A 12,956-nucleotide genomic window follows, 5' to 3' on the forward strand; every position below is an offset into this window, starting at 1 on the left:
TGCTGGGGAATATTGAGAAACCATATGAGGAAGATAGCCAGGGACTAGATCAGGAATGGCCTTTGGAGACTGCATTCTTTTTTTTTTTTTTTTTACATCTTTATTGGAGTATAATTGCTTTACAATGGTGTGTTAGTTTCTGCTTTATAACAAAGTGAATCAGTTATACATATACATATGTTCCCATATCTCTTCCCTCTTGCGTCTCCTTCCCTCCCACTCTCCCTATCCCACCCCTCTAGGTGGTCACAAACCACCGAGCTGATCTCCCTGTGCTATGCGGCTGCTTCCCACTAGCCATCTATTTTACGTTTGGTAGCGTATATATGTCCATGCCTCTCTCTCGCTTTGTCACAGCTTACCCTTCCCCCTCCCCATATCCTCAAGTCCATTCTCTAGTAGGTCTGTGTCTTTATTCCTGTCTTACCCCTAGGTTCTTCATGACATTTTTTTTCTTAAATTCCATATATATGTGTTAGCACACGGTATTTGCCTTTCTCTTTCTGACTTACTTCTCTCTGTATGACAGACTCTAGGTCCATCCATCTCATTACAAATAGTTCAATTTCGTTTCTTTTTACGGCTGAGTAATATTCCATTGTATGTATGTGCCACATCTTCTTTATCCATTCATCTGATGATGGACACTTAGGTTGTTTCCATCTGGAGACTGCATTCTTTAGCTAGTCCCGTAACAAACAACCTCAAAACCCCAGTAGCATCCAACAAATATCACTTATTTCTTACTCATGACTGCAAGTGGGCTGGGCTAACTGTGCCCTACTTGTCTCTCAGCCTCTCCTGGGACCCTCCCAGGACCTGTGGACTAGCCTGGGAGTGTTCTTTTCATGTTACTGGTAGAAGCACAAAAGGAAAAGCAAAAACGTGTAAGGCCTCTTAAGGCCGAGGTGCGGAACTAACCTGCTCTCTCTTCCCTGGATTCTGTTAGCCAAAGCATGTCACTTGGCTGAACCCAAGCCAGAGACAGGGAAACATCTTCCATTCCTTTAGTGGGAGGGCTCTGAGGTCACATGTCAAAGGACTCAAATTGGGGGAGTGTAGGAATTGGGGCCAATGATGTCATCTGCCACAAGTTCTATCTTGGAAATGCTGAGTTTTAGGTACCCGTGGTTTTGTCTAAAATGTGGTTGGAAAACAGTTATGTAGCTCAAAATATAGGTCTGGCTTTGAGTGATGGACCCAGGAGTGCCAAGACCCCAAACATGAACCCCTGTGGACCCCATCCCACATGAACTGGTACAGAATCTCTAGGAGTGAGACAAGGAATCTACATTTTTACTGGTTCCCCAAATGATAATTCCCCAAGTGATGATTCCCCAAATGATGATTCTTTCAAAACTTTCTTAAAGTTTTGAAAGAAACCAGGACTGTTTTGTACCAGAACATGGCCTCCACACCACATCCATTTAGCCACCTCCCAAAACTTAGGCAGTGAGACCCCTGCCAGCCCAAAATGCTGCCGTTCTGTGCAAACCCAGCTAAACTCTACCAGGCTGGTGGCTAAACCACCGATTGGTGAGTGTTAGTTAATGATATCCCTCAGGGCTAATTTTCACCTGGCAACAAAGCTTAAGTTTAAGAAATGCATTTAATGTAAAGCTGCAATCTCTGCTAAGGCAGGTGAGGACAGCCTTTGAAGAGCCTGTGAAACTATATGCTTCCACTAGAGGTTTATTCTGCTGGCTTTACAAACCTGACTACTCAGCTTGTCAGAGTTAACTTTTACTAAAAACTAGACTTGTCTCTCCCCCAAGGTGTTCTCTGACTTCGACTTTGCTCTCTGAAAGTTTGGGTCCGAGCCTAAGCCTAAAATATCTGCTGCCTTCTCCAAAAAGAAAATGAAGGAGGAAAAGAAAAGCCCTCTCATGACTCAATTTTTTTGTGTGTATTATTTAAAGACATGCAAAGCCTAGAGAAGCTCCTGAGAGATGCTGTAATCTACGGCCAGCCTCGAACCCGCAGAGCTTGGAAAAAGATTCTAATCCTAGTGGAGGGCATCTACAGGTATGTAAATAACCAGAGACCTATTCACACACTGAGGCCCACAGCGAGCTGACAGATGGGGCAAGGCTGACCTCTCCTAGTTAAATGGAAAAATGAGTTAGATATAGATGTTATTAAGGGACCTGAGTTAGAGCTATCAATGTGAACCATCAGTTCTTGGGTCACCTGTCTTTTCAATGACGATACATATGGCGGAGCATCCTGGAGGCTGGCGGACTTAAGAAGGTGTCTTCAGAAACATCCTGACAGAGCATTGCTAACTTGTATTGATTCCGCTACCTTTGGCTGCCCCACAGTTTCAAAGGCTTTTAGGGGATGGGTTATTCAACCTCAGAACACTCTTTGCCTTTATGACGAAGGCAGGAAAGTAGATACTGCTGATGGGCACCCAGCTGCCCCTAACTCAATAGTGCACCCAAGCTCCAGGCTTGCTGAACTTGGCCAATTGTTAGCATCAGACTACAAAAAGCCTGCACATTTTCTTCAAGTTAAGACTAACCTAGAGTACAATTCTTGATGCAGAGCTGGGAAGAGGAGGAGATGGTCTTAGCATCTGAAGGCATGGTCAGTCTTCCCACAGCTTTTAGGCTGAGCAGACAAAACATCCACTAAGCCAGTCAGAGCTGCACTTTTATATTGCTGGTTGTGATTGAATTTGCTTCATTCTATGTCTGAATTGATGATCGTTACTAAGGTAGAAACTGCTCCCAAGTTTGTCTTCTGTTGGATGTCCTAGTCCATGAGTCAAGGAAACATGACTTCAGAGTTACTCACTCCTAAATCAATTCTCAATCTTAATGTTAGAAGAAGCAAGGGCAATGTTTCCTGTGGGTTAATTATGGGAAAGTGAACAAGATTAAAAGGAAGGGAATGAGGGCTTAACTTCCCAACAAGGGGAAGCGTGGCTGCAAAGGAGGCTTGAGATAAGGAGCAGCCTTTTGTTCCACAGCTAATGGAATCCGTCCCTGGGGGCACCACACAAGCACATCTGGCAATTTTCAGTTGTCACAACTGCAGTAAAGTACTGCTGGCATCTGGTGGGCAGAGGCCAGGGATGCTGCTAAACCTCCTACAATGCACAGGATAGTCCCCTACAACAGAGAATTATCTGGCTCAAAATGTCAACAGTGCCAAGTTTGGGAAACCCTGCTGTAGAATAATGTAACCACTCACTGGCCCTGAACTTGCTACTTTTAGGAAATAATCTCATCTTGACTCTGGGCTGTCATAGCCTCAAGCACGGGTCTTTCTCCCTGTGTGATTTGTGCCAGATGCCAGCCTGGGAGGGGAGACCTTATCTAAACACCTGTCAATCAAGCCTGGACTGGTGGGAGCACAGATCAGCAGAGGGAGAGCAGACGGGCATCTCCTTTAACCAGAGTAAACAGAACCCAACTGCAAATAAACAGAACTTGGCTTCACTAAAGAGAAGTTGTGTTCTAAGTACTTTGATCATGGCTGAAATTAAGTCGACCACCAGCGTTTCACTGTCAAATATTCCCATCAGTTACACAAAGAAACCCCTCTGCTAATGGCTATGTTGGGCCTGGGTCCTACCATGATATCAGGAGGATAGGGGAGCCAGGTGTGGACTTCGGCTCCAAAACAGGGTGGCAACAAACCACAGCCTTGGGTTCATTAGCAATGGTGACTACCCAGTGACCTACTGTTGTGAAACGAGCCACCTCAAAGCACAGTGGCTTACACAGCAATGAGTTATCATTTCCCACACTACTGTGGGTTGTCTGGACCAACTGGGCAGTTCTGCTCCATGTGACATTCGTTGGGGTCATTCATGCAGCTGCTTTCAATGGGGTGCTTGGCTGGGGCTGGAACATCCAAAATGACCTCACACCTGTGGGCTCTTGGTACTGGCTGTTGACTGAGGTGCCTTATTCTCTCCTCTTCTCTGGGGTGCTTTCTCTATATGTAGGTTTTTCTTGTTCAGCAGTCTAGCTAGAGCTTCCTTACAACATGGTGGCTGGCTTCCAAGAGAATGAAAGCAGAAGTTGCCAGCCTTTTAAGGGCTGGGCCCAGAACTGGTACAACATCACTATGCCATATTCTATTGGTCAAAGCATTACACGAGTCTAGTCCAGATTCAAGGGGAGGAGAAACAGACCCCACCTCTTGATGGGAGGATTGGCTTGTGTATACAGGGAGGGGAAGACTTACAGGAAACCATCTTTGGAGGCAATCTACCACAGCAGCTCCATCAACCCGACATGTATACGGGGAGAAGTCTCCACTGTCCATGGACGTGCCTTCTCAGACATGTTCCTTTTCTCTCACCTGCACAGGAATCTTGTCTTTAAATGAGACTGTGACCTAAAGGCACTCATTCATAGATAGGAAACAGGACCCTTCTTAAACAGGCCTCAGTACCTCCTGGGACCTCAGTTTCCTCGTCCGTAAAATAAGACTAGCCTAGAGTAGAGTTCTGGAACATATGGATGTTCTCGTTTGCTGCTCTCACCAGAAAATGAAATTATTTCCCACAAGATTTTCCAAAGGGCCAGGTTTACGAATGTGAAACCAGTAGTTCACAAATGTACTTTTACTTTCCAGAGATGTATTATGGATGTATACCTTGTTAGAATCCACACAAAACCTCCTTAGAGTTTCACTCCCAGATCTTTCTTATCTCTGGCTGTGGTTTGCCCCCATGGGCAAAGTCTGCCTACCACAGACAGCTCACATAAATCAATTTCTTCAAAACTCCAAAAAAGAGCAGTCAGCCAAATCAGACAGTTTCAGGTAGGTATCAAGGTAGAAAAGGCTAGATACCAAATCCAAGAAGTCAGTAAACTCCACAAAAGCAGTTATGATAATAATAATAATAGTAGCAATAATAATATCATCATCCATAGATCAAGTATGTATTAATATTTATATATAGACTATAGGGGAGTCAGGATTTGGAGGAAGGCCTGGGACATGGGTGTAGATCCTGTGTTGCTGCCTATAACTATGTGCCCTTCATAGGGTTCTTTTGTAAGAATTAAATGAGATCACGTAAGCTAGTGCTTCGAGAAATCCAGCGCATAGTAAACCCACAACCAAGGGTAGCTGTCTTCATCATCAAATTTATTTTCAGCTGAGGAAGTTGCAACTCAGAAAACAATAAGCCATCTGCATGGCGAAGCTGTTTGACTCCTGAAGGATGGGTGTCAGAGGACAGGGTTCACATTTATCATGTGTTATTGCTAAACATTTCACATGTGCTATCTTGAGTAAGTGCCTCCAGTTCTCCTAAGTTTATTGTGAGGATGAATTCACTCAGGTTCCAAGACCTGCCCCTGGGCAGATATCTGAGATAAATCAGAGCTGGGATTCAAACCAGGTGGCCCTGCTGGGACAGAGACCCAATGTAAACAGAAGAATCAGCCCATGTGTCCACATCCAATGAAGTAAATGTGGAAAGTGCAAGTCATCCATTTGACTTTCACCATCAACCTGTCTAGAGCTCCGTTTCTTCATCGGTAAAATCGGGAGATTGAAACTTGAAATGTAGAGTTCCATGATTCCATGATTTGGGGTTTAGAAGTACAATAGTATTATTTTAGTGTTCTCACCTGCATTTTCTTTTAAGTATTGTTTTAAAGTCACAGTCTTCTAGTTTTGTGTCTCTGAGAAGCCTAGTGGTTGATTCATGGTGGTCGAAAAATCTCAAAATTATTCAAAAATACACTAGAGATGGGCAGAGAGGTCCCAAATAAATGGGGATATAAACTAGCATAGCTGGAGCCCAAACTTTCAAAATAAACTTAATCAGGAAATACTATCCAACCTTTTCCAAAAATACACATATAAACAAATGTTGAAATCTCAGAATGCGATTTTCTCTAAGAATGTAAGCCATTCTCCTCTCCAAAATAATGTAAGTTTAAGGACTGAGATCTTCAGTGGTAAACTCTCACCTATATCTCTGTGGTTTAAACAAAGACAAAGAAAAAGAAAACAGTAGTTACTTTATTTTTAATTAAGCTTAGTTCCTTTTTCCCCTTTCTTTCCACCTTCCTTTCTCCCCTTGGATTGTACTCAGGGCCCACCAAGGAGATTTTTCCACCATGTAAGTTGGCAAACCAGTGGTTTAAATCCCAATCCTGCCAGTGGGTAATATGGTTTATAGGTGGAGGAGAAGGTGGTGAGAGGGAGATTTCAAAAACGAGTCTTGTCACTTAGCTAATACATTATGTAATAGAAAAGATATAAAGAAATTATTCACTGGCTTGCTGGTTTAAGAATCACTCAAGTCCCTGCACAGAACTTCAAATTAACTGGTGGAATTATCTTTACCTACAGTTGTATTTTAGTTGTTTTTTTTTCTATTCAAGTCAAAAGAAAACACAACCTTCCACTCAGGAAGAAAGAGTAAAACACTGTTCTTGGGTTTGTTTGGGGTTTTTTTTTTAATTGTTTCTGGCACAGTGTTCTTTGACAGCAATTTGCAGCAATAACATAGATAGCCTTTTCATGTAAACACCAAACTCAATATCCCACTACAGGGAAAGGTTCAATTCAAATTTGGTCACATTGAGAGAATGAAAACTTAGTGTGGGTAAATATAGCTCTTTATGAAAACTGAATTCCCTCTAGGACTCATGTGTGCCCTACATTAACTCCTGAAATCAGCAGTATTGTGGAGTCATTAATCTTCGAAGAAGAAATATAAACCAGGTGAGCAGTCTCCTAACATCAGCTAGATCGGACCAAGCAAAAATGGCTAATTAGCTGCCCAGAGTGTCTGCAAACTGTTCAACATTAACTCCGGTTCTTGTCAAGCTCAGTTCCAGAACAAAGAATGGCTATTTGTGACATGTCAGGCTTTTAGCATGTTTGTGTTACCAATTTAGAACATTTTAAAAGATGAGAAGATTCTAGAATTTTGAGGGCATACAGCCATTTATTATGTATGACACCCATATGCTTTCTTCCTGGAAAATTCAACACAGAGCATTGTCAAGAGTTCCCAATTTCTCAAATTAGGCCTCTTTGCTACCATTTCCTCCTAAGCTCCACCTGAGAACAAGAACAACCCAATGGGTGCTCGTTATACGTCAGACACTTTACAAGTATTATTTCTAGTCATTCTAATAAAGGCCTTATGAGCAGTGAGCCATCATCATGCTTATTTTTATATCCGAGGAAACTGAGGCAGAGAGCATCAAATAAGTTGCCAAGTCCTCAGTTAGTAAGTGGTGTGGCTACCATCTCAGCTTAGGCAGTCAGCCTGCTGGACCTCCTTCCCTTCAATGGAAACAACTTTAACAAGCAATTACTCTAAGAAAATACTGGAATTAACTTGCAAACTTCTATAAGAGAAGATGACTCTTATTGGTCTTCATGTCATTAAAATCTGAAAACAGCCTTTCAGAATGACCTTGTAAAAAGCACAATGTAATAAGCTGGACTTCATTAAAATTAAGAACTTTTGCTCTGCAAGACAATGCCAAGAGCATTAGAAAGACATGCCACAGACTGGGAGAAAATATTTGCAAAAGATACATTTGATAAAGCATCATTATCTAAAAGACACAAAAAACTCTTAGAACTCAACAATAAGAAAACAATCAACTGGGTTAAAAAATGGGCCAAAGACCTTAACAGATACCTCACCAAAGATTTACAGATGGAAATAAGCATGTGAAAAGATGCTCCGCATCATATGCCATCAGGGAAAATACAAATTAAAACAATGAGATACCACTACACACCTGTTAGAAGTTCACAGTCTGGGACACTGACAACAGTAAATACTGGCGAGAATGGGCAGTAACCAAGAGCTCTCATTCAGTGCTGGTGGGAATGCAAACTGATCCAGCCACTTTGGATGACGGGTTGGTGGTTTCTTACAAGCATGCTCTTACCATACAATCCAGTAATCATGCTCCTTGGTATTTACCCAAGGGAGTTGAAAACTTGTGTCCACTCAAAACCCTGTACACAGATGTTTATAACATCTTTATTTATAATTGCCCAAACTTGGAAGCCACCAAAATGTCCTTCAGTTGGCAAATGGCTAAATAAACTGTGGTCCATCCAGACAATGGAATTTTATTCAGCACTGAAAAGAAATGATCTGTGGAGCCAGTGAAAAGATGTGGAGGAAACTTAAATGCATATTACTGAGTGAAAGAAGCCAATCTGAAAACGTTACGTAGTGTATGATTCCAGCTACATAATGTTCTGGGAAAGGCATTACTATGGAAACAGCAGAAAGATCCCAGGTTACCATGGGTTGGGTGTGGAGAGGGATAAGTAGCTAAGCACAGTGGATTTTTAGGGCAGTGAAAGTAGTTTGTGTGATATTATAATGATGGATACGTGTCATTACACATTCGTCCAAACCCATAGAATGTATGATGCCAAAACTCAGCCTCTGCACCAATACCAAACCAAATCTTGGAGGCAGTGTTTTGGGTGAAGTAGAAAAGAATAACTTTATTGCTTTGCCAGACAAAGGGGGACACAGGGGCTAATGCCCTCAAAACTGTGTGTCCCAACCTGGGGAGATTTGGTGAGGAGTTTTATAACAATGGTTCAAGGATGGAGTTGCTGATAAGGATCAGGGTGTATGCAGGGCCTGCATTCCTTTAATCTGGCCTTTGGTGGTCTTTTGATGAGCTTCTGTGGTTCTGGAGGTTATCAAACTGACCTCTCTGGAATGAAGAGTGTTTCATCAAGTAGTTAACATCTTCCATTTGTTGGGGGTTTTCGTCCTGCCAAAACTTGGAAGCAACCAAAATGTCCTTCAGTTGGCAAATGGATAAATATGAGAAGAGCTCAAAAATATTGCTTTGTGTATCCCTTGAGGCAGAACCAGGACCCTGACCCAAGGCCGCACTATTGTTTCTTGACTGATCTTCCCTTGTCTCTGCGTCCCCTCTCTTCCCTGAATAGTAGCTGTTTGAACCTGCCCTTTGGGACTCAGGGTAGGTCATGAAAGCTGAAACCTATTTCCTACAAATAAGAAACAGGGGCCAGAAGGCTTTTGTGCCCAGGAGCCCCACAGGGTCCTGCTTGGTTTCACATACAATGCCAAGAGTGAACCCTAATATAAACTATGGGCTTTAGATGCTGATGCACCAATGTAGGTTAATCAGTTGAAACAAATGTACCACTTTGGTGGGTGATGTTGATAATGGGGGAGGGTATGCATATGTCAGGCGGGGGTATATGGGAAATCTCTGTACCCTCTACTCAATTTTGCTGTGAACCTAAAACTGCTCTGAGAAATAAAGTCCTTTAAAAAAAAGAAAAAGCATCCAACGCCTGTTGGTCTGGGTAACTACATAACAGCTGGACTGTTTTGACTGAATCGTCCTAACACTTAAATTATTTTTTAATACATTAACTAAATACATAAACTAATTAAGAAGAAGGGAGAAGTTCAACTCTGTTTGTGTCAATTGACTAGTTCTTGAACTAAATTGATGGGTTGCTTGAACTGTTTGACAAGCTCCTTCATGGGGGTGAGGGTGTGAGTCTGTGTGTTTTCATAGAACTCGCCTGTCAGTGCAGTCAAAACTCTGTGAGCTGTGGACACAGCTTACGAAGTGTTCTGAGAACTGATTAAAGGCAAGAGTTCTTCTAAATCCATTGGGTTCCAAGAGGTGCCATGTAAATACCAATGTTCATTTCACTTGCTTATTTTCTTCCTGTCTTTCCCTTTGCTGGAGGACTAGAAGTGTTTTTGCAATTTAAAATACCATGTAAATTGACCAAATTACAACAATACCATGAAAAATTAAGCACTTAGGGCTAAAACAAAAGTTGATCTATAGCAGTGGTTCTCAGAGTGCTGTCTCCAACTAGCAGTAGGGGAATCTCCCAGGAGCTTGGTAGGAATGCAAATTCGAAGCCCATCCCAGACCTACTAAATCAGAAACTCTGTGGGTGGGACCCAGCAACCTGTGTTGTAACAAACCATTCAAGGGATTCTGATGCTCACTCAAGATTGAGAACCATTGCCCTAAAGGACAAGAAGGGACACCACCAGGAGCCTCGAATAAGCCTTTGAGTTCAGTGAGGACTGGACAGGAGACCCTAAGGACTTTCTCCCATGCTTTAATAAATTTATGATGTCTTAAAGTTCTTTTGTGCGTTTTTAATTCCTTCTTTTAATCTTTGGCAATTCAAGCACTGAGTTGAGGTCAGACAGAACTGACCAAGTAGACAGTAGCAGGCGGATGAAGATACATCAACATAGAGCAATTTAATTAAAATTAGCAAAATACCTAGAATCCAACATGGTCAGTCTAGTTATGCTAGTCGGCTTTACTATATTGATAAATTGATCAACAATGCAGTGAGCTGTTTACTTGGGAATTAGCTATAACAACTCAAAGCACTTAAATCCACTGAATGTAAATTATTTTTTTTTCCCCAAGTGAAATAATGCCAGAGGAGTCTTACAAGATTGAGAGGGTTGTCTCCACCAAATAAAATATGTCTTCAGAAGAAAGGAATGGCATGTCCCTGTCATCCCCGTCTGGTGTCAGGACAGGCTGTCTGAGAAGTACTGAAAGGGAGAGTGACACAGAGCTTCCCCAGAGGGTACACATGGGTGACAAGCATTTCTTCTTATGCCCTAGCATGGAAGGTTCCATCGTGCGTCTGTCCCAGCTCGTGGCTCTAAAGAAGAAATACAAGGCTTACCTCTATGTAGATGAAGCTCACAGTATTGGATCCGTGGGCCCGACCGGCCGGGGTGTGATGGAGTTCTTTGCAATGGACCCCAGAGATATTGACGTATTTATGGGCACATTCACCAAAAGCTTTGGCGCCTCGGGAGGTTACATAGCTGGAAGGAAGGTAAGAGACAGATCCCTTGTGTCTGTTTAAAACCTGAATGTCCTCGGAAGGTAGTCTGCGGGGTCTTCTGATTTCCCTGAGAGCTCCAGTTCAGTTCAGCACACTTGACTGATGAGGGCAGCCTTGCCACCATGTGTTCACAGCCATGGCAGGCCCAGAAGGTCAAGGAGCTCATCCTCTGATAACGCAGAGGAGCATGTGATGAGTAATCACATGATCATAAAAAGACAACACCGGCTGTGCACACAGGCAAAGACAGTACAAAGGAAAGGGCAGTACCTAGGAAGTCTTAGAATGAATGTCAGTCTTGTAGACAAAGGATGGGGCAGCGAGGTTTATATTTCAGAAAGAGGGAATGATGTCTAACAAGCCACAGAAGTGATGCTGCAGAACTGTAAGTCGTTTGGGTTTTGTGGTGTGAAAAACGCAAGGTGGGTGGTAGAAACAGTGAACAGAGGTCAGATGTTACGGACACTGACCCTGTGCTACAAGTTGTGGGTTTTCAGAGTTTTAATCAAAATAGTAGCAAGATCGGAAATGTCTTTTTTAGAGATTTTCTCTGCAAAATAATTCTCTTCCACAATTTTGGATAAGCCATGGGTCAAATCTTGTCATCCTCTGATACCTTATCTAGGTGACTTAAGATTCTGATCTGAAGGAATCAGACTGTTAAGTGTTATCCTTGTCATTCTACTGTCAATGTCACCAAGGGGGTTGCTAAAATAAAACAAATGCTTGCAAGGATTTTAAAAGAAGAGGGAAGGGGCGGAGAGAAAGAAAATGAAATATTAAAACCTGGGTTTCAGGGCTCAAAGAGCCATTTAATCTGCTCCTTTATAGGACAGTCTAATCCAAATCCTGATAGCTGTCTCCCCCAGGCCTACACCTGTCCCAGCGAGACTGTGACAGTGTAGCTGGCTCCACCCAGGTGGGCAAAGAAGGCCCAAAAGCAGTGCATGCAGGTACAGGAGTTCGGACTCCTGGTAAACCAGTTAGACAAAACCAGGGAGTACGGCCAAAAACAATCTGGTTGTGGAAAGCCCATGATTTAAAACAACAGATTTTATTATGGCCACTGACCATGCCATGAAATGTACAAATGCTTAAAACGTCCAGAGCTTTTAGTGGTCTTTACCCTTCAAGAAGCATCACTTTCTTCCAATCTCAAAGCATTGCTGTTCAGCATCCTTCCACTGGTCTGTGGGAATTCGCTGGGTGATGCTAAAAACATAGGGAATGCCCAGGATCTTACAAAACTCAGCTAAATCTGGTGAGAGGTTAAACTTTCCCTTCCTCGACTGTCAAAGCAATGGGATCAGAGGGTCTCAAAGTAGGCACGCCCCCGACCCAGGCTACTTGGCTTTGTGATTACTTTAGCAGAAGTTCTGAGCTACAAAATTTTTAACCAAGCATAACTCTGTTTCCTGAACCAAAGGCACCTGAATAAACTGAAGCAAGTGGATCCTTGAAACGTTGTCAAATTTGGTAGCTGTCATCATGTCGCCCTTAGAGTTCCTTCAAGTGATACCTGCTTTAAACAAAGGCTCCTGACAGCCCGTTTAGGACCAGCTCAGTATGGTTCTTTCACATACTCTCCATCCTGAAGTCAGGTGGACTATTTTAAAAGTGTATTTGCTCTTGTCTATGTAACTTCTATTGATTTGGGGTAGATACTGAGCAATTGTGAAAATTATTTAGTATTTACATTAATCAAGAGGAAGATAAAAGTATGTAGATCATTTTTTGCTCTTTAAAAAAACTCATTTTGTTCGTACTTAGACCCAGAGGGCTTCATCATTTCCCCCTTTCCCCTCTCCCCTCCCCGCCCTCCCCCTCCCTTTCCCCCACTCCCTCCACAAATATTCTGCAGTCTCTGATTTTACCACTAGGTGGCAGCAAGAATTAGAGAGTGTTTGGCTGACCCATGCAGAGACCTACTGTCCTGAAACAGCAAGATGCAAAACCTAGAAAACACAGGATAGTTTTCAAGATGTGGAAGGAGAGCAGGAGATAGGAGGTCACTTGAGAAAGTGTCTGCATGGGCCGTTCCCTGATGATTTAAAAATCAGTCAGATAAACACCTGTCTGGAATCGTTTTTGTGAGACTGTGATAC

At 42.6% G+C, this 12,956-nt stretch overlaps 1 protein-coding gene across 2 annotated transcripts in view; it reads left to right on the forward strand.

Annotated features, from left to right (window-relative positions):
• SPTLC3 (serine palmitoyltransferase long chain base subunit 3) overlaps positions 1-12,956 on the forward strand; it is a 133,378-nt gene that overhangs the window by 79,343 nt on the left and 41,079 nt on the right. For both annotated transcript variants that reach the window (XM_082645295.1, XM_082645296.1), the window contains 2 exons: positions 1,920-2,025; positions 10,623-10,842. In XM_082645295.1, the coding sequence (XP_082501421.1) occupies positions 1,920-2,025; positions 10,623-10,842 (326 nt within the window). The remainder of the gene's footprint in view (positions 1-1,919; positions 2,026-10,622; positions 10,843-12,956) is intronic.

Source organism: Mesoplodon mirus, assembly GCF_964341445.2.
Source record: "Mesoplodon mirus genome assembly, chromosome: 15".
NCBI lineage: Eukaryota > Metazoa > Chordata > Mammalia > Artiodactyla > Ziphiidae > Mesoplodon > Mesoplodon mirus.